The 17,315-nt window shown below is 35.7% G+C and overlaps 4 protein-coding genes across 4 annotated transcripts; 2 read left to right on the forward strand and 2 right to left on the reverse strand.

Annotated features, from left to right (window-relative positions):
• Positions 1 to 223: 223 nt before the first annotated feature.
• On the forward strand, positions 224 to 1,519 carry LOC112518359. Its single transcript, XM_025126022.1, has one exon. The coding sequence runs from the start codon at positions 496 to 498 to the stop codon at positions 1,417 to 1,419; it is 924 nt and encodes a 307-aa protein (XP_024981790.1). The 5' UTR covers positions 224 to 495; the 3' UTR covers positions 1,420 to 1,519.
• Positions 1,520 to 2,817: 1,298 nt separating this feature from the next.
• LOC112517818 (vegetative cell wall protein gp1-like) lies at positions 2,818 to 4,916 on the reverse strand. The gene is made up of 4 exons (XM_025125191.1): positions 4,586 to 4,916; positions 4,468 to 4,494; positions 4,042 to 4,137; positions 2,818 to 3,165 (listed from the first exon to the last, which is right to left on the reverse strand). The coding sequence occupies exons 1-4, from the start codon at positions 4,914 to 4,916 to the stop codon at positions 2,897 to 2,899; spliced, it is 723 nt and encodes a 240-aa protein (XP_024980959.1). The 3' UTR covers positions 2,818 to 2,896.
• Positions 4,917 to 7,955: 3,039 nt separating this feature from the next.
• On the forward strand, positions 7,956 to 10,752 carry LOC112518028. The gene is made up of 3 exons (XM_025125541.1): positions 7,956 to 8,318; positions 10,221 to 10,362; positions 10,500 to 10,752. The coding sequence occupies exons 1-3, from the start codon at positions 8,017 to 8,019 to the stop codon at positions 10,581 to 10,583; spliced, it is 528 nt and encodes a 175-aa protein (XP_024981309.1). The 5' UTR covers positions 7,956 to 8,016; the 3' UTR covers positions 10,584 to 10,752.
• Positions 10,594 to 14,443, reverse strand: LOC112518027 (COMPASS-like H3K4 histone methylase component WDR5B). Its single transcript, XM_025125539.1, has 2 exons — positions 13,787 to 14,443; positions 10,594 to 12,061 (listed from the first exon to the last, which is right to left on the reverse strand). Exons 1-2 carry the CDS (start codon positions 14,441 to 14,443, stop codon positions 11,771 to 11,773), a joined length of 948 nt encoding a protein of 315 aa, XP_024981307.1. The 3' UTR covers positions 10,594 to 11,770.
• Between the last annotated feature and the right edge of the window lie 2,872 nt (positions 14,444 to 17,315).

A 17,315-nucleotide genomic window follows, 5' to 3' on the forward strand; every position in this document is an offset into this window, starting at 1 on the left:
GCCGGTTATGAAAATGATGAGGACCGATTGAGACCGGTCCGAAACCGGTTTTTGGCCATCTCTAATCTATATAAATAGATTAATCTATTCTGACAACTTTATTCATGAATTAACAAGGTAAAAAAGAAAAAAACAACTATTTTGGACAAATTCACAAATGGAATTCATTTATACGAGAGATATAACAAGCAATACGAAGATTACAAGCCTTGTATGGACCATTATCGTTCGAGTGAAAACCCAGATGCCATTTTCTTCGGTTAACAAAGATTTCCCACAGATCTTCACATTTCACTCCATTTCTTGCCCTAAAAAAGCTCAAGAAATCTTGCCCACTTTCATTTCAAGAGATCTCAACAATTTTGCATCAATTTCAGAGATCACCCACAAATTCTTCATTAGGGTTTTATGATTTCTTAAATCTAGGGTTCTTACCTTCATACCCAATTCATTTCATCTTCAAACACCCCCCCTCTCAAATTTTATCGATTTCAGATGAGGGATTTCCCTTCTTGCTTTGGTGAAAATGGTGTTCAAGTTGCAGATGCTTCATCTTCTTCATCAGGTGCTTCCATGGCTACCTCTGCTACTACTACTAAAATCAGTCAAAATCTTGTTTCTTGTGTTTATCAATGCAGATTACGCAATTTCTCTTGTTTCATTATCACTTTTACTTGGACCAAAAACTTGATGGGTCAAAATCTCTGTGTTCAAATCGACGATTCCACCAACCAGTCTCTCTGTAAACTCGAGATTAAACCCTGGTTATTCTCCAAACGGAGAGGGTTTAAGAATTTCGAAGTGGGCTCGATATTAATCGACATTTATTGGGATTTATCGTCTGCGAAATTCGGTTCTTCACCCGAACCGACCGAGGGTTTCTATTTCGCCATTGTTGTGAATCAAGATTTGATATTGGTTTTAGGGGATATGGAGAAGGAAGTCCATAAGAAGATAGATTCATCCAAGTTTACCCCGAACGTCGTTTTCGTTTCGAAACGAGAACATATTTGTGGGAAGAAAGTTTACTCCACAAGATCTCAATTTTGTGGAAAAGGGCAAATTCATGATGTTTTGATTGAATGTGATTTGATGGGTACAAATGATCCATTTCTTTTGATTCATATAGATGGTAAAATTATGATGCAAGTGAAGCATTTAAGATGGAAATTTAGGGGGAATTACACGATTTTAGTCGATGGTTTGCCGGTTGAAGTGTATTGGGATGTGCATAATTGGCTTTACGGGAAGTTAACCGGTGAAGCTATTTTCTTGTTTCAAACTTGTTTTTCGGCTGAGAAATTGTGGGCTAATGATTCGATTCCTGTTCCTTCGAGTTGGTCAAATTCGTTTCGTAGAGATCCGCATTCGCAAGGTCTTGGTTTTTCGTTGGTGTTGTGTGCGTGGAAAAACGAGTAGACGTATGCTTTTTGTCGTATTCGGGTTTTTATGCAAGATGTTATCGGAATACATACTTATTAACTATAATCAATGCATTATCTTATTTGGTTCTTTTGAATCCTTTCTTCTTAACTTCAATGTTGATGAAATTGGTGTATTTGTGCTTGATGACTCTTTTTATACGTGTTGCAATGATGTATTTGCTCGTGATGAGCAAAGTTTCAACTTTGGTTATAGTTGATAAGCTAGCTGGTGGCTGAAAAGTTAGCTGTAGCAAGTCAAATCTTGTACAGTTCGATTGATGTGGATTTCAAGACTCGATAGAGATATTGTTGAGACAATCAAGTAAGCTTCATACCATTTTCATGGTTTAGTGTGTGTGTATCTACATGTATATATAGACTTGGGATCATGTGAGACCAACTTGTTTTCGTGAGACCCGTGAGACCACTTTTTTGCACTTGAAACTTCAGCAAAACGTTGTGATGGTTACCTTCACAGTGTTTTGCTGTGAAGTTTCAAGTGTAGAAAAGTGGTCTCACGAAAACAAGCTGGTCTCACGTGAACCCAATCCTGTATATATATATATATATATATGTTTAGTTTCGTGTGAATATATGTTAATTCACAAGAAAATTCTATATTTACATAAACTTGTAGTATGCATTATATGATATTAATACATCTATGGTTATGTATGATCATCACAACATAATCGGCTTTATAGAACGCTAAAATTGTTTGAATGTCTTAACAGACTGCTTTATAGGATTAAGTTTATAGAGCCAAACAATTGTATGTCTTATGTAAAGTTGTTACAACAGGATGTTAGGACATATTTGTGCATCGTAACAAGTTTTCTAGGACATTTTTGAAATAAAATGTCATATTAGTTTTTTTATAGGACAACTTTGAGATCTGCCATATGGTTACGTTTTTTATAAGATACTTGTTTTATCATACAGTTTTTCAAATAATCTCATATAAAAAGACTAATATGACGTTTTATTTCAAAATTGTCCTACAAAACTTGTTAGGATGCCCAAGAACGTCCTATCAACTTATTGTAACACATTTACATAAGATGCATAATTGTTTGGTTCTATAAACTTAAGTCCTATTAAGCAGTCTATTAGTCAATTAGAACAATTAGACAATATGACGTCTTATAAAACCGATTTTGTTGTAGTGAATGAAAGAAAACTAACGGGACTAGATGAAATTTTTGACTCATTGAATTCGTTGCCCCTTCGGTTTCACCATGCTTGTGATACATTTTACCATTTTTATCGCAAAAATATGTTTTGGATTGGCTATAAAGAAGCATTTGCCTTTCTTGAAGCTTGATACCAGAAATCTATACGCAAACCGTTCAGTAAACATCAACCGTAGTAAATATGTTGATTATGCATCGGGTTTTAACCAAATCCACAACGTATATAAACTTTTTCGTTTCTTTTTCTGACCAAAGGGAAACTGCCACATGGTTCGGGAATCAGAGGATGGATCGGAAAAGAAAGACTTGACAGAAATTGGTGACGGTGGTTGCTACTAGCATTAACAAGAGAAGAGGTGGTGGAACCGATAGCGGATTTGAAGCCGATACTGGGGTTAGCACTGGTCGGATGCCTGAACCAGCGATTGGAGCTTGCCTAATTGGTGCTGATGCATCGGGGGCGTTGGGTTCCTGATCTGCCCCTGGATCTGGCAAGACGGCTGGAGCCGTTTTGGATGGTGTTGGTGCCAACATTGCTTTCTTGGAACCTGATAAACGAGCGATGAAAGAAAGGTATCAGTACAAGTACCGATCTTTTCGGATTTTCAATGTTTTTTTGCATTGATTTGGTCCATACCACTACAACAAGATTGGCTTTATAGGACACCAAAAATGGCTAAATGTCCCAATAGAATGCTTTATAGGACCAAACAATTATGCGCTCTATATAAAGTTACAGGAGGGAGGTTCAAACGAAAACAATAACCAAATAAAAGAACACGAAAATGACCGAATCACGTGCAAATCATATATGATTTTATACTAACAGTCAACGCAAGGGTGTGCGGGCGACGTGGCTCGCAACCTCAGGTGACGGCCAAAGTCGTATGAGTCACGTGTGATTTTACGGTAAAATCACATGTGTAGGACTTGACTCGGCATCCTAACAAGTTTTTTAGTACACTTTTGAAGTAAAAATTTCCTATTAGCTTTTTTTTTTGGAAGGGTGTTCCTTAGACTAATCCCGACAAATTGTAACTGCAAGAATTCAGCCCTGATAAACTCAGTGGCCACAATTGTTGCGTACTTCTGGAATCGAACCTGATGAGACATTCCACCACATCCTATTCTTTTAGGACACTTTTGAAGTAAAAGGTACATATTAGCTTTTTTACCGGACCTTTTTTTTCCAAATAATATTATATAAAAAGACTAATAGCACGCTTTATTTCAAAATTGTTCTAAAAAGCTTGTTAGGAAGCCCAAAAAGCGTCATATCAACTTATTGTAACACTTTTTTACATAGGACACACAATTGTTTGGTAAACTTTAAGTCCTATAAAGCAGTTTATTAGGACATTTAATCATATTTTGCATTCTATAAAGCCGATTTTGTTACAGTGATATAAGTTTACGCTTCTTACCACTAGGACTCGGTGGCAATTCCGGAGAATCAGCAGGTGGCGGAAGAGCTCGAGGTGCCGGAATTTTGGGCGGAGGAGGAACGAATAACGCGGGGCCTGCAATACATAAGTTTTTGCTCATCATCATTATCGAATTTCAGCATCGTGATGTAATCCTTCTGTCACAAAATAATCGTCCATATTTCTGTTTTAATTTGTCTCAAACTAACATTCCGCACTAAGAAATAAGTGCCTACTTTTTAATTCTACCTTTAATTATGAGATGGATAAATTTATAACTTCCTCTATTGTTAAGGATAAAATTGTCATTTAGTTAATTAAAAACTGTAGTAATTACACATTTCTAAAATTGTCTGTGTTTTTTCAGCGTGGACATTTATTTTGGGTAAGAGGGAGTATTATCCTGTTATTTTAGTCGAAGAATACCTGCAGGAGGTAGAGGAACACCGGTAGCTGCAAAACCGACAAAAAGAACAGAACTGAGAACTGTACAAAAGTAACAAGAATCGATACTAAATGAAATAAAACCCGTCAAAACCGTTACATTTGCATTGCAGCGGCACCCTTTTAGATTTACACGCTTTAGGGAGCGTAATGGCCAACGCCTGATTGATAGGATTTGGTAACGAAAAAGCCACGTTTCCTGTAACAATAAGACACATGCACTCCATGCTTGTGGTCGTGAGCGATTCCACCGCACTACAGCAGCTTGCGGTCGGTGATCTGCCGTTCGAGCTACTCCCAGTGACGAAATTTACACATGGGGTGAAGCTAGTGATCATCGACACCGAGCATGGACTGCTGATTTGCCCGTTAACTGTAATTACCACCGAAATAGATAGAATTGCAGCCAAAAAGCTTGCAAAATGCGCCATGATCGACGAAAAAGAATGGGGGTTTCGGGGAAATTTATTGGTTTTTTTTGGGTCAGAAAAGATTTCTTGAGTTTTATTATAAGGGGTTGAACCACCTTGACCGGCTAGGTGAGCGTTTGGTTGAGCTGGTTTGACTTGAAGCATGTTAGGATTTGCAGTCAAGTTAGGTTAAACTTTTCAGCATATTATTGCTTGTTAAGAGGGTGTTTGGTTGGTTTCCATTAAGTCCTGTGTTGATAAAGCTGTCGTATGGATTAATTTGTCGGCATAGATTGGAAGGTTTTTTATTTTTATTTTTACAATTAACCTGGATATCCAACACCGCTATGCGAGCTGACTAATCCCAGGGAGACCACCTGCTTTGCAGATAGCCCGGAATCACCGCATTTGAACATTCGTAGCCACAAGGGGATTCTAATTCCTCATTGGATTTGAATTTCAGACCTCTTGGTACTTTTGACATGTGGAGCTAAGCTTAAACCAATCAGGTATCACTTTTGTGGTTGATTGGAAAGTTTTTGTTTGAGAGAGTTTTTTTTTTTTCATAGATGGAAGGATTGCGTTTTTTAATTGGGAGGGGCATGTTTGACTAAAACTTGGTTTTCCGTATAAAGCTCCCCCCTATAAGCTTGTTAAATAAACCACTTTCAATATTATTAAGTCACTACCAAACAATCATATATAGTGGACCGAATAAGTTGTGAGTCACATCAAGCTCAGTAAGCTTCTAATAAACATGTCGTTGTATTATGAGTATGAGTTCATGTTGATCATAATATTGTTAAATCTCGACTTAAAAGCTTGATTTTCGTGTAACTTTATGCCCTGAACGGTTTTTTGTTAAGAGTCCTTATCGTCTGGATGACAATTTCTAATCAATATACGTTGGAACTTTCGTTTTCTTCTTAGGGACTATTTTGATGAGTAATCTAAAAGGGTTTCATATATTTTCACATGGTATCATAGCAGTTTACCATTTGCGGCATCTTTACTAGGACTACACTATGGGACAACTTTGCCCATCTAGCCTCCTTTAGAAGAGAGGGGCATTGGAGCACATCGGCTAGACTCTGACACTTTCTGTTCAATATATTTTGCAACCCCTGTTATCTCCTCAATATCCTCACAATATCTGACTTCTAGAGCATCTTCAACAACTACTATAAAATAAAGATATTGGAAATTATTTTACTCCAACAATTACTCTAAAATAGAGAAAACAAGTGAGAAATTATAGATCTCTAAATTTGGAGATATTTCTAAAATTCAATTTCTTGAAGGAAAAAAATATATTATTTTAATTGTTTCTATCGACAAGGTTGAATTATTATTATTATTATTATTTAAATTGCATTGAAATGATAAAATTTATAGAACATTTTAATAATATAATTAATGTTGAAATCTTTAAAATATAGTATATGTTGGAGTTACGTGTAATATCCTTTTAGAAATTTTAACTTTTGATTCTCTATAAATTTAATCTGGTGTTTCCTTAAATGAGTTGTATTTCTGCTTCTGACATATAGCTCAGTTGGTAAAATGATGGAGTGACTTTCTCCAAACACAAGAAAGGTCATGTGTCTGTCCTAGCCCTCAACTAGACTTAGTCGTGCTAAGTGACCCAAATATGTCTCCTCATATTGGTGTCCTTAAAAGCGGATTCCTTGTGAGGTTGGTTAGAGCTGTGAGTAACCAATTTTTTTGTCCAAATTAATAGTATCTCTTGAAGTTGACCACAAGAGGTGGTCGTTGGCGACTAACGGTGGTCAACGACAGAGCTGATGGATGTCGAGAATGGGAATGGAGGACAACTAAAGTCTTCAGCAGGCTTTTGAAAAAAAAAGAAAGACGCTAAAATAGTAGTATTTGACAACCTGTCCCAAAGTAAACAGACTTACGTTTGACATTTTGAAATCAAATAATCTTGGTCTAGTGATCCCAAATCATGGTCTGGGCCAAGCCCGCCTGAAAATACCCAGCGTAAAAAGTTTGGAATAATTTGATTAAAAGGCCATTTATCAAACACTTATTGAGTATGCACTTATCATGTCACTTACCTTATTGAGTGAACATTAAAATGATCGAGAATCTTACCCGATAAGAGACACAAGAATGATCGATAATCTTACTCAGTAAGTGAGGAAGAAAACTTTTATATGGTATGCGCTTACTAGATAAAAAACACTTACCAAAAACCCATTTTGGTGGTTGAGAATGTAACCCCACAAGGTAGATAAGGAAAGGTGGAACCTTTGCTGGTAAACGCTTATTGAGTAAGTGTTTGATAAACGGTCTCTTAAGTCTGAAAAGGTCTGTCCAACCCATTTTTCAATTATAAAACACGACTTGAGCCTAAAATACCCGTACATTTTTTCTCTCAGTAAAAACGAGTTTGAAAAGTCTGAACCTAAGTCTGAAAAAGGTCAAGCCCTGTACATCTCTAAGGGGCTGTTTACCAGCACCTACCCGAGTAAGTGCTTACAGCCAAAATTTAAAACTATCAATTACTTGCCGAGTAATATTTTATTTCACCAAAACGATATCGTATGCAACAATTAACCTAATAAGTGATAACCGTGGTAAGAGTCGTCGCCGTCACTTACCGGGTAAGACTCTCAGTCCTTACCTTCACTCTTATCAGGTAAAATTCTTGGTCCTTGTCATATTGATTCGGTAAAGTAATGTGACTTGGTAAATATTTACCTGGATAAGCATTTGGTAAACGCCCTCTAATAAAATAACTTTTGAACAAAATTGGTTGTGATTTATTAGTGACTATTAAATGCGGAAATTGACAACCGATTTGATTTCTATTATCCTAAAAGTCTTTTGTTGATAACTTTGGGCGACTAAATTAAAAATTGGTTGGCATATTTACAATATACTACCTTACATAAACTTGGAGGGCTATTTTTGACGTTATTTAAAATCCGAGCGGTCGTTTTGGGTAATGACATAACTTGAGGGGCTGATATGTAACTTTTTTGTTAACACGCAATATGACGACGTTTTATTCTTTCTAATTTGCAAATTCTCACCATATTTGGGAGGTTAACAATCTACAGTGCAGAGGCACGTTCAAACGAAAAAGGCGATAATGATAACTTTCTCTCTCTCGTCTCATTGCTCTGCTCCTCCGCCTGTAATTGTTTCGCCGGGTTCCAATCGCTCCGGCGGTGTTTTCCGGTCGGAACTCAGTCTCAGTCTTCGAACGTCTCCTTTTCGCAATAAAACCCTACGCCTTCACAGTAGCAATTCGTCTAACGGACAACCGAAGGAGGGGTCGAAGTCGAGCTCGAGCAGGTTCCTTAATGAGGATGGTGTGGTGGAAGACATGGATGGATATCTCAACTATCTCTCTCTGGAGTACGATTCCGTTTGGGACACCAAACCTTCCTGGTAAATGTTATCCACTTTTTACTGTTTTTCTTCTTATTTCCTTTATTTGTTGTCTTCGTTGAGCTAGATTTAGTTAAGTTATTGTTGCATCGAGAAGTTGATTTCAAAACTGGATTACGAAAACGATAAATCAATGCTTTGGTCTGCATCTCTGTTATTCTGTTTTTTAAGTCGAGCTTTAGCTGTTTGTGTAAATGATACTTGAGAAGTTTTTAGCATTCAACATTCTAAAATTGCGTTTAGGTAAATGTTAATCCACTTTTTTACTTCTTTTGTTCTTAATTCCTTATCTGTTGTCGTCGCTGAGCTAGATTCAGTGAAATTAGTGTTGCATTGAGTAGTTGATTTCTGAATTGGATTAAAGAAACGATCTGTATCTCTGTTATACGGCGATGCAATTGTCTTTTAAGTTGAGATTTAGCTGTTTGTATAATGACAATTGAGAAGTAGTTGGCATTCGACATCTAAAATTGCGTTTGGAACACCAAACCTTCCTGGTAAATGTTTATCCACTTCTTTTGCCTTCTTAATTCCTTTATTTGTTGTCGTTATTGAGCTAGATTCATTCAAATTATCATTGCATGAAGAAGTAGATTTCAGAACTTGATTAAAAAAAGCATAAATCGATGCTTTGATCTGCGTCCCTGTTATACGGCAATGCAATTGTCTTATGAGTTGAGCTTTAGCTATTTGTATAAATGACACTTGAGAAGTTCTTAGCATTCGACATCTACAATTTCGTGAGTATCTGTTAAAATAGTAAGGGGAAATTTGTATGTCAAAATTTCCACAATCACAATAGGGAACAAAAATTCAACAGTTCAACAATTTAATTATATTTGGAGAAGTTGCTAGAATTTTATTATACTACGATCTTATGCTTCTTTGTGGTGCACAATAGGAAACATAAAATTATACACTGGTATGATTATTAGCCTAAATATAGAGAGGTTGCTAGATTTTTTTTGAAGTATATAATATTTATATACGGCAAATACAACAAATAAACTCATACACCCTCCTCACCTATGGTGAGGTTTGAACCCCTGACCTCCTAGAAGGCCAAGGGCTACGAACCGCTAGGCCAAAGGCCCTTTGGTAGGTTGCTAGAATTTTATTAGATGATTTGGGAACTTTTTGTTAGTACAAGTACACAAAGAAACATGTCCTGAAAATATCAGTCAGCAATAGGATAAGAATTAAGATCGAGGGACTACTGTTCATGACTGCCTTGATGTTGTGGCTCATTTTCGATCAAAATTATGTCCATATCTAACACCCAATTTGCTACAGTTGTTTCATAGACATATTGTTAATCTTATCCTATTTTATATCAAAACCCAACTAGACTTGGAATCATGTGAGACCACAAATTAAACATGGATACTTCACAACTAAACGCTATCAAGGTACAAAAAAACACCGAATCTTTACAACAAAAACACTATAAAGGTTCAATGTGTTTTTGTGCCTTCACGTCTGGTTTCACGGGTCTCACGAAAACATGTTGGTCTCACAAGAACCCAACCCAACTATATATAGGAAATCTTCCCTTCCATATGACATAGGTTCATGCTAGGCCTTCAGAGACATGCATATCTGCATTTGAACCGAGTTATTTGATCAATACATGTGACCCAATTAAGATATTGTATGAAAGTATGATTTCTTCCATCCTCCTTCGAGAATTGGAGGATTTTTCAATGTGTGAATCTAACAAAATGCATGTATGTCTGGTAAAGGATGTCTTTAAACAACCCATAGACCATAGTTCTTTCCCCATTCCATTCAAGGACTGCAGTCCTTCCATCATCATTGGGGAAGTCTAGACTTGACAAAAATGATTTTTTTTCTTGTGAAATTTTTGAAACCCATATTTGTTTGGTTTAACTTGTTTGTTAGGTGTCAACCATGGACAATAACCCTGACTGGAGCGTCGGTTATTGCTGGCAGCTGGCTAATATTGCACAATGTCTTGGCTACTTCGGTGGCCACTACTTTGATCGGCACCTGGTGGTACATATTTCTCTATTCTTACCCAAAGGTACAAAGCAAACAACTCAGAAAAACTGATCGTTCCCAATCCTGGTGTGAAAATTTAGCAAACACAAGAAATTGGTGTTGAGATTTGAAGTGCATTGATTTCTTTCGAAGTGCATTGATTTCTTTCTTTATGTTCAGGCATATACGGAAATGATTGCTGAGCGAAGGAAGAAAGTAACTAGTGGCGTTGAAGACACGTTTGGCTTAAGAAACAGTCCTTAAATCTTTTGCTGGAAACCAGTATCACATTACAGGCAGGAGAGAGTTTGATTTTGGTATGTAAATTGCAAACTACTTTTCAGTTATAGATAATGCCATTGCATTAAAAATTACCTCTAGTTATATGCACTACTAGTGCACAAACTCTGCAGCAAACAAGCATAACTTTAGCAGTTTAGCCTACAAAATGAACAAAACTGAATGCCTTTTCCCGAACCATAAAGCCTAAAAAGAAGGCTAAAATACATATTCAAGCCATCCAAGAAAGTACATGAGCCACAAGACATGAACCAAGATTCCAATATCACCAAACTATCCACAACAATTTAATAGTAGCTCCTAGTGGGTTGGGCATGGCCCTTGGGGTGCTTTTGGTATGCATAGCACATTTGGGGTGCTTTTGGTACGCATGACACTAACAGTGCATAACCTTGTAGCACACTTCGGGGGCTTTTGATACGTAGGACACTTACAGTCCATAACCTTGTAGCACATTTTGGGTGCTTTTGGTATGTAGGACCGAGTGACCGTTCACAACCTTGTAGCACAATTGGCACGATATTAGACGGAGACGGGAATAGACCCAACATGAGTGGGACAAAACGCATTTTTTCTGTCGCAAAAAAATCTATGGAACAAGAATAAGGGAGATAAAGACGAGACTTATTGTAAATTACTGAACCACTCGTGTCAAATTAAAACCCTCCACAATTATTTTACTATCATGTCAAATTAAAACCATAAAACCCTCCACAATTATTGAACTACTCATGTCAAATTAAAACCCTAAAATCCTCTGCAAGAACAAGGGAGAGAGAAACATTCCAATCCTGTCCGTCCGCATCTTAAAAGTACAATTGGGTTGCATATCTGCCAGCTTCAGGTCTAAAAGGTTGGTGGTATGTACAAAAATTAGGTTCTTAGATATATAGCAGCAACTCGATACATAATGTTTGCCATAGAAACTCCATGAAATAACTGCTTCAACCCTTTTATAAAATCAAGGTATGACCCCGTTTAACTATGCAAATATGGTATACAAATCAAATTTTAGTTGTAATGGAATATAGAATGATCATAAAGAGACAAACCCTCCTCTTAGAAGCAACCACGTTTGCCGTAAGAAATCATGGATTAACGTATACAGAAGTGGCAGTAGATAAAAGTATACATCTTATCAATGCCATTCACTAACTTGGTTGAACCCATATTTTAATTGTTCCATCACCAAGAAGCCCTGCAGAAGCGATCATGTTCTCGGATGGGTGGCAACTTACAGAAACAACAGTATCGGTATGCCCTTCTAGTTTCTGTAGCAAGTTCTTCCCCTGTAAATCCCAAATGTAGACACAGTGATCCTCCGAACCACTAACAATGTATTTGCCATTTGTGACGGAGAACGTGGGCGTTATGCAATACTTCTTGTTTATATGACCCGTATACATCTTCAAGAATTTCCCAGTAGAGTAGTTCCAAAGCTTCTACATTCACAATAACAGAAAAGTAAATGTTAGAGACACATCCCAGCCATTAAACTTCATACAATCCTCTGATTTCTGCTATCAGAATCTTTTAGTTTTGTTATGTTTGATAATACCACACCTGCACCATTCCCTATCTAGAAGCACGGAAAACATGGAACATGATATTTACGTGGTGAGGCTAAATGAACCCCTCTGTGTCTAATTGAACCCTCCCGACCAATTCCATACCACACACCAATGTTTTGATTCGGCTCAAAGGGGGTTTATTTAACCTAGGGGGTTCAAATTGTAGTACCGTATCATCTTGTAAGACAGCGTGTGGTAAGAAAAGCTCGGTTTGGTTAGCCATATGTTAGTTTTTTCTTAAAAGCTACTTTAGGTAGTGTTTCTATAAACTGTAGGGGGTTTTTTCCATGTCCTTTATAGTTTTCCAATTAATTTTTCAACATATCATTTTAGTTCATTTTACATTGCTAATTTTTTACTACCTTATCAACTAGTTTTTATTGAACATGACTAGTTTATAAGCTAATTTTTTTGCCAAGAGCTAGTTTGCCTAACATAAGAAATAGGTGCTCAGGTAAGGAATTGTAAGATAATACAAAATTATCCAACAAAAATATGCGAATCTAAAGATGGATTCTAAAAACTACTCACATTGTTTCTATAAGCTCTAGGTTTTTTTTTTTCACGATTATTCCCATTACAGTCTTCCAATTAATTTCAAATCAACCTTTATCAGCTAGTTTTTGCCAAATGCCCAAACATGACTAGTTTATAAGCTAGCTTTTTGCCAACAGCTAGTTTGCCTTAACATAGCCTTAAAGAAACAGGCACTCAGCTTAACATAGCTTTAAAGAAACAGGTATTCAGGTTAGGAGTCATAAGATAATATAGAATTATCCAACAAAAGTAAGCCGATTAACGATGGATTCTAAAAAATTTAAGTAGTGTTTCTATAAGCTTGAGTGGCCTTTTATAGCTTATGCCAATTATAGTTTTCCAATTAATTTTTCATCATATATCGTTTTAGTTCATTTTACATTATCATCTATCTTATCAACTAGTTATGGATTCCAGAGGTTGGCAGGTTTTAACTTGAATTTGGCTCCATATCCAACAAATTTCAGCTACATTCTTTAGGTTTTTCCAGATCTTATTATCTCTCTTCAATCAAATTAGCTTCCATTTCAAGTTCATGTCCCCATGATTCCATGAACATCTTAGAATCCCAAATGATAAGAAAATCCATGTTATCTGCTATATTTTAATTACATAAACCCAAATTAGCAAAACTTAGGGGATATTTGGTTGGTTTTCCGTCAAGTCATGAATAGATAAAGATGTCCGTGTGAATTTATTCTGTTTGTTAGCAGCTTAACGAGCTTAATGGGATTCATGACTTATTCGGTCAACTATTCATGACCCTATGATAGACGTAGAAAGTGGCTTATTCAGGGGCTTTATGCAGAAAATCGAAGATTTTCCCAAACCTGTCCCTCTGCTTCCATCTATGAAGAAATCATAAGCAAAAAAAACTTTCCCACAAACAGCTTTATCCATCACATTTAATAAAAAACCAACCAAACGGGCCATATGTATAGCTAACCTAATAAGTTCTTTAGTCTTGTTAAGCTCGTTAAGTCGCTAAGAAATAAACAAACAAGTCCTTAGATCAATTACACAAAAAATTAACCCAATTTCATAAGCAAATTAACTAACCAGAGTATCGTCAAGTGTAGCCACGAGTATAAATTTCCCATTAGGCGAGAACTTGGTAAAAGAAACCGCCGGAACCTTGTCGTCGATTAGCGTCTTCAAGCAAGTTCCGGTGGCAGCATCCCAAATCTTACAGCTACCGTCGTGACTACCGGAAACAATCAACGATCCATCACGGTTAAAATGAACAGAAGTCACCGGTAACGAGTGAGCTCTGATGACGTGATTAGTCTTGCCGGTTTTGACGTCCCAAACCCTGATGGTTTCGTCGAACGATCCGGAAACGATTTGGTTAGATTGGGTGCTGAAATTGACACAGAAGACGAAATCAGTGTGGCCACGGAGGGTTTTGACGCACTCGGCGGCCCGTGCGTCCCAGATGCGGATGGTTTTGTCGTCGGAGGCGGAGCAGATGTAGTGGGAGTCGGAGGACCAAGCGAGGTCGGAGACGCCTTCGGAGTGGCCGATGAGGCGGGAGATTAGGGTTAGGTTTTGGGCGTTCCAGAGGATGAGGGTTTTGTCTAAGGAGGCGGAGGCGAGGACTTTGCCGCTGTTGCAGAATTTGACGCAGGAGATGGCGGATTGGTGGGAGGTTAAGGTTTTGACGAGGCGGTAGGGGGCGTATTGCGGTGGTGGTTGGACGGTGGTGTTGCTACCCATATTATATTTTCAAGCCAGTATACGGGTGTATTGAAACGAATTTGGATCGTATTTATAGGGGGTGGGGGTGGGGGTGTATGAAATGCGTGAAGCTTGAATGTTATTTGTTGACGTGGTTAACATAAATTTTTTAAATTATAATTTACAAATAACTATATAGTTATAATAAAATAAATGTTTGAAACTTCATATTTTATATTACGTTTTAATGGAATTTCCCCAATAAAGAAATAGATATATATATTTTTAAAGTTGATATTTATTTTGAGACAAATTAAAATGAGAATGTGACCACTTATTTTAGGACGAGAGAGTAATTATTTTCCTATTGTATTTTTTTTTCGTTTAAGACTGTTTAAAATAAGTTTTTGGTTAATTTTCTTTTTAAATAATTTACATATTTCATCCCTATGGTTATATGTTTTTAGTGGTCATTTTCATTTTTTTTTTCCAAAAATTCAACAGGTCGTATCCCTATGGTTGTATTTCTACAATGAGTTGGGTCCTTATGTAATTGTAGGACCCAAGTTGTTGATTTTTTTAAGGACGTTGTTAAAAACTGCAACTACAAGGACAACTTATTGAAAAACACTACTATAAGAACACTACCCATTGAATTTAAAAAAAAAGACAAGTACCGCTGAAAACATCTAACCATATAAACATGTAATTTACTCGATTTTTTTCATGTAAGATTGTCTTTAATATATAATTTTCTTAAATAAAATATAATTATTTCTTAAAAATGTCAATTTTCTTCTCTATGCATCATGTCAAATATTATATATGTTAAAAAATAGTGATATTTGTTAACTAAATACTCATTTTTTCAATTTTAAAAATATACCACATCATTTATTTTTGGATAGATTAAAATTTAAAGACTATTTATTGATCTCAATAAGATTTGTTCTGTTTTGTATATGATAATCATTACTTGTAAAGTCGCAATTAGTAATTTCTACTGTAATTTACGCATTTTGCTTATTTTGATTTTTTATTATGAAATTTACATGATTTAATAATAAACTATTTTTATTAATATATGAACTAATTTTAGTTATATTTTATTAATGACGGTTTAAATAAATAGAGCAAATTGTCGTCAAGTCAAGTAAACGAGAATAATCAAATGAGTGATTCAATAATTCCGATATTTTAAATAGTTTTATGTTAAAGATAATTCCATTATCCTTTTTTAGAAAAATAATAATTACTATAGTCTAACATTTTCAATGTACAAGGTTTTATGTATCTTAAAAGGACAAGATTGTTTCGGAAAAAGCTAGATTACTACAATTTCGATCAGCCTTACATGAAACCCAACTTTAAGGATACTAATGTGAGGGAACTTTTTTTGGCTTACTTAATGGACCATCATTTTGCCGACTCAACGAGAGATGAGAGAGAAGACAAAAAAAACATTAATAGTTTAATTAAACCTATTTCAAGTTAAAGATCAAATGTCCACATTTTTAGAGTAAATTACGTTTTTGATCCTTATGGTTTGTTAAAGATTGTGATTTTTGTCTCTATGGTTATGAAATTGTGGCTTTAGTCCCTATAGTTTCCAATTAATTTCTATTTTTTTTTCTGAGGCGAACACTACTTTCAACTTTCAAGTATTAGAGACTAAAATAGAAATGAATTGTGAGCCATAGAAACGAAAATAGCAATAAATTTTAAATCATAAGGACTAAAACAATAATAAGTTTTAAACCATGAGGCTGAAAATCGTAATTTCAAAACCACAAAAATAAAAATAGAAATTTTCAACAAACCATTGTGACTTAAAAAAGGTAATTTACTCAAATTTTTATTTTAGTTTGAATCAAAATAAATCTATTTTATAAAATAACTGCTTATTTTCTAAATCTACCACTAATCATGAAATAGAGAAATTCATACTCATTTACTCCCTCGGTAAAAATATCATTTAATTAGTTGAAGAATCTAATGTTAAACATTTTCTAAATAGGTTTTTTTATGAACCATATATATATATATATATATATATATATATATATATATATATATATATATGCTAATGCCTCACCTCCTCATTTACCACCTATGGGATACCATTACCATGTTAGATAACAGATGCTAATATTTTCTCAAATCGACTTCTATTTTTGGTAAACAGTAAACATATGAGCATTAACTTTGGGTAATGGTCTTTTCCCAAAAAAAAAAAAAAAAACCCTTACGGTGATGATGATTAATAGGTTTAATCAATCCCTGACTTGGATTTTAGAACATACTTTTTAAAAAGATATTCATATTTAATAAATTTTATCATTTCTTCATTTAAAAAAAACTGTTAAAGCAAAAAAGACCCAAAATCTCAAAAACCTCAGGATTCTCTATTTTAAAGGATGAGATGGACTTGCAAAGCTTACACCCCGCTTCCATTTACCTTTTCCAAAAAAAAAATTAAACGAACGTTTCATTCACCTAAATTAATTTTGAAACAAGACTTGTTTAAGAGGGTCATATAACCTTTTGTGTTCAGGGTAGCTCAACTTGCTCCCTAATGGTCACCCATTCAAGTTATTCAAATTCGTCAAGGATCATTGGAGGTTTTCTCTATCGTTAACTTTAGGGTGTCAAGACATTAGTTGAGATGGGCAGAAGCTAAACCAAACACCTACAATTATAAAAAAAGTCGTCCATTCCTTTTACCATTAAAAGAAAGCAGAACAGCTCCAGTGTGGTTAGTCCTACAGATCCACAAGGCCCGGGCAGGTTATTTTTTTCTATTCAAAACAAATTTGGCTTGAGTTGCCAGGCCTGGCTTTTTTTGGGTTGGATATGGCCGAGCTTCAGGCTTTTGTATACATCTCCAGTAAGCATTTGCGCGATATCGGCT

This window comes from Cynara cardunculus, assembly GCF_001531365.2.
Source record: "Cynara cardunculus var. scolymus isolate 2C chromosome LG 9, CcrdV1, whole genome shotgun sequence".
Taxonomy (NCBI): Eukaryota; Viridiplantae; Streptophyta; class Magnoliopsida; order Asterales; family Asteraceae; genus Cynara; species Cynara cardunculus.

Coding starts and splice junctions, on each gene's coding strand:
- LOC112518359 (XM_025126022.1), top strand. CDS start 496: ATGAGGGATTTCCCTTCTTGCTTTGGTGAAAATGGTGTTCAAGTTGCA.
- LOC112517818 (XM_025125191.1), bottom strand. CDS start 4,916: ATGGCGCATTTTGCAAGCTTTTTGGCTGCAATTCTATCTATTTCGGTG. Junction 4,495..4,585: donor GGTGCCGCTGCAATGCAAAT/GTAACGGTTTTG, acceptor TCGGTTTTGCAG/CTACCGGTGTTCCTCTACCT. Junction 4,138..4,467: donor TGTTCCTCTACCTCCTGCAG/GTATTCTTCGAC, acceptor TATGTATTGCAG/GCCCCGCGTTATTCGTTCCT.
- LOC112518028 (XM_025125541.1), top strand. CDS start 8,017: ATGATAACTTTCTCTCTCTCGTCTCATTGCTCTGCTCCTCCGCCTGTA. Junction 8,319..10,220: donor TGGGACACCAAACCTTCCTG/GTAAATGTTATC, acceptor CTTGTTTGTTAG/GTGTCAACCATGGACAATAA. Junction 10,363..10,499: donor TTCTCTATTCTTACCCAAAG/GTACAAAGCAAA, acceptor CTTTATGTTCAG/GCATATACGGAAATGATTGC.
- LOC112518027 (XM_025125539.1), bottom strand. CDS start 14,443: ATGGGTAGCAACACCACCGTCCAACCACCACCGCAATACGCCCCCTAC. Junction 12,062..13,786: donor CTACACTTGACGATACTCTG/GTTAGTTAATTT, acceptor TTGTGAATGTAG/AAGCTTTGGAACTACTCTAC.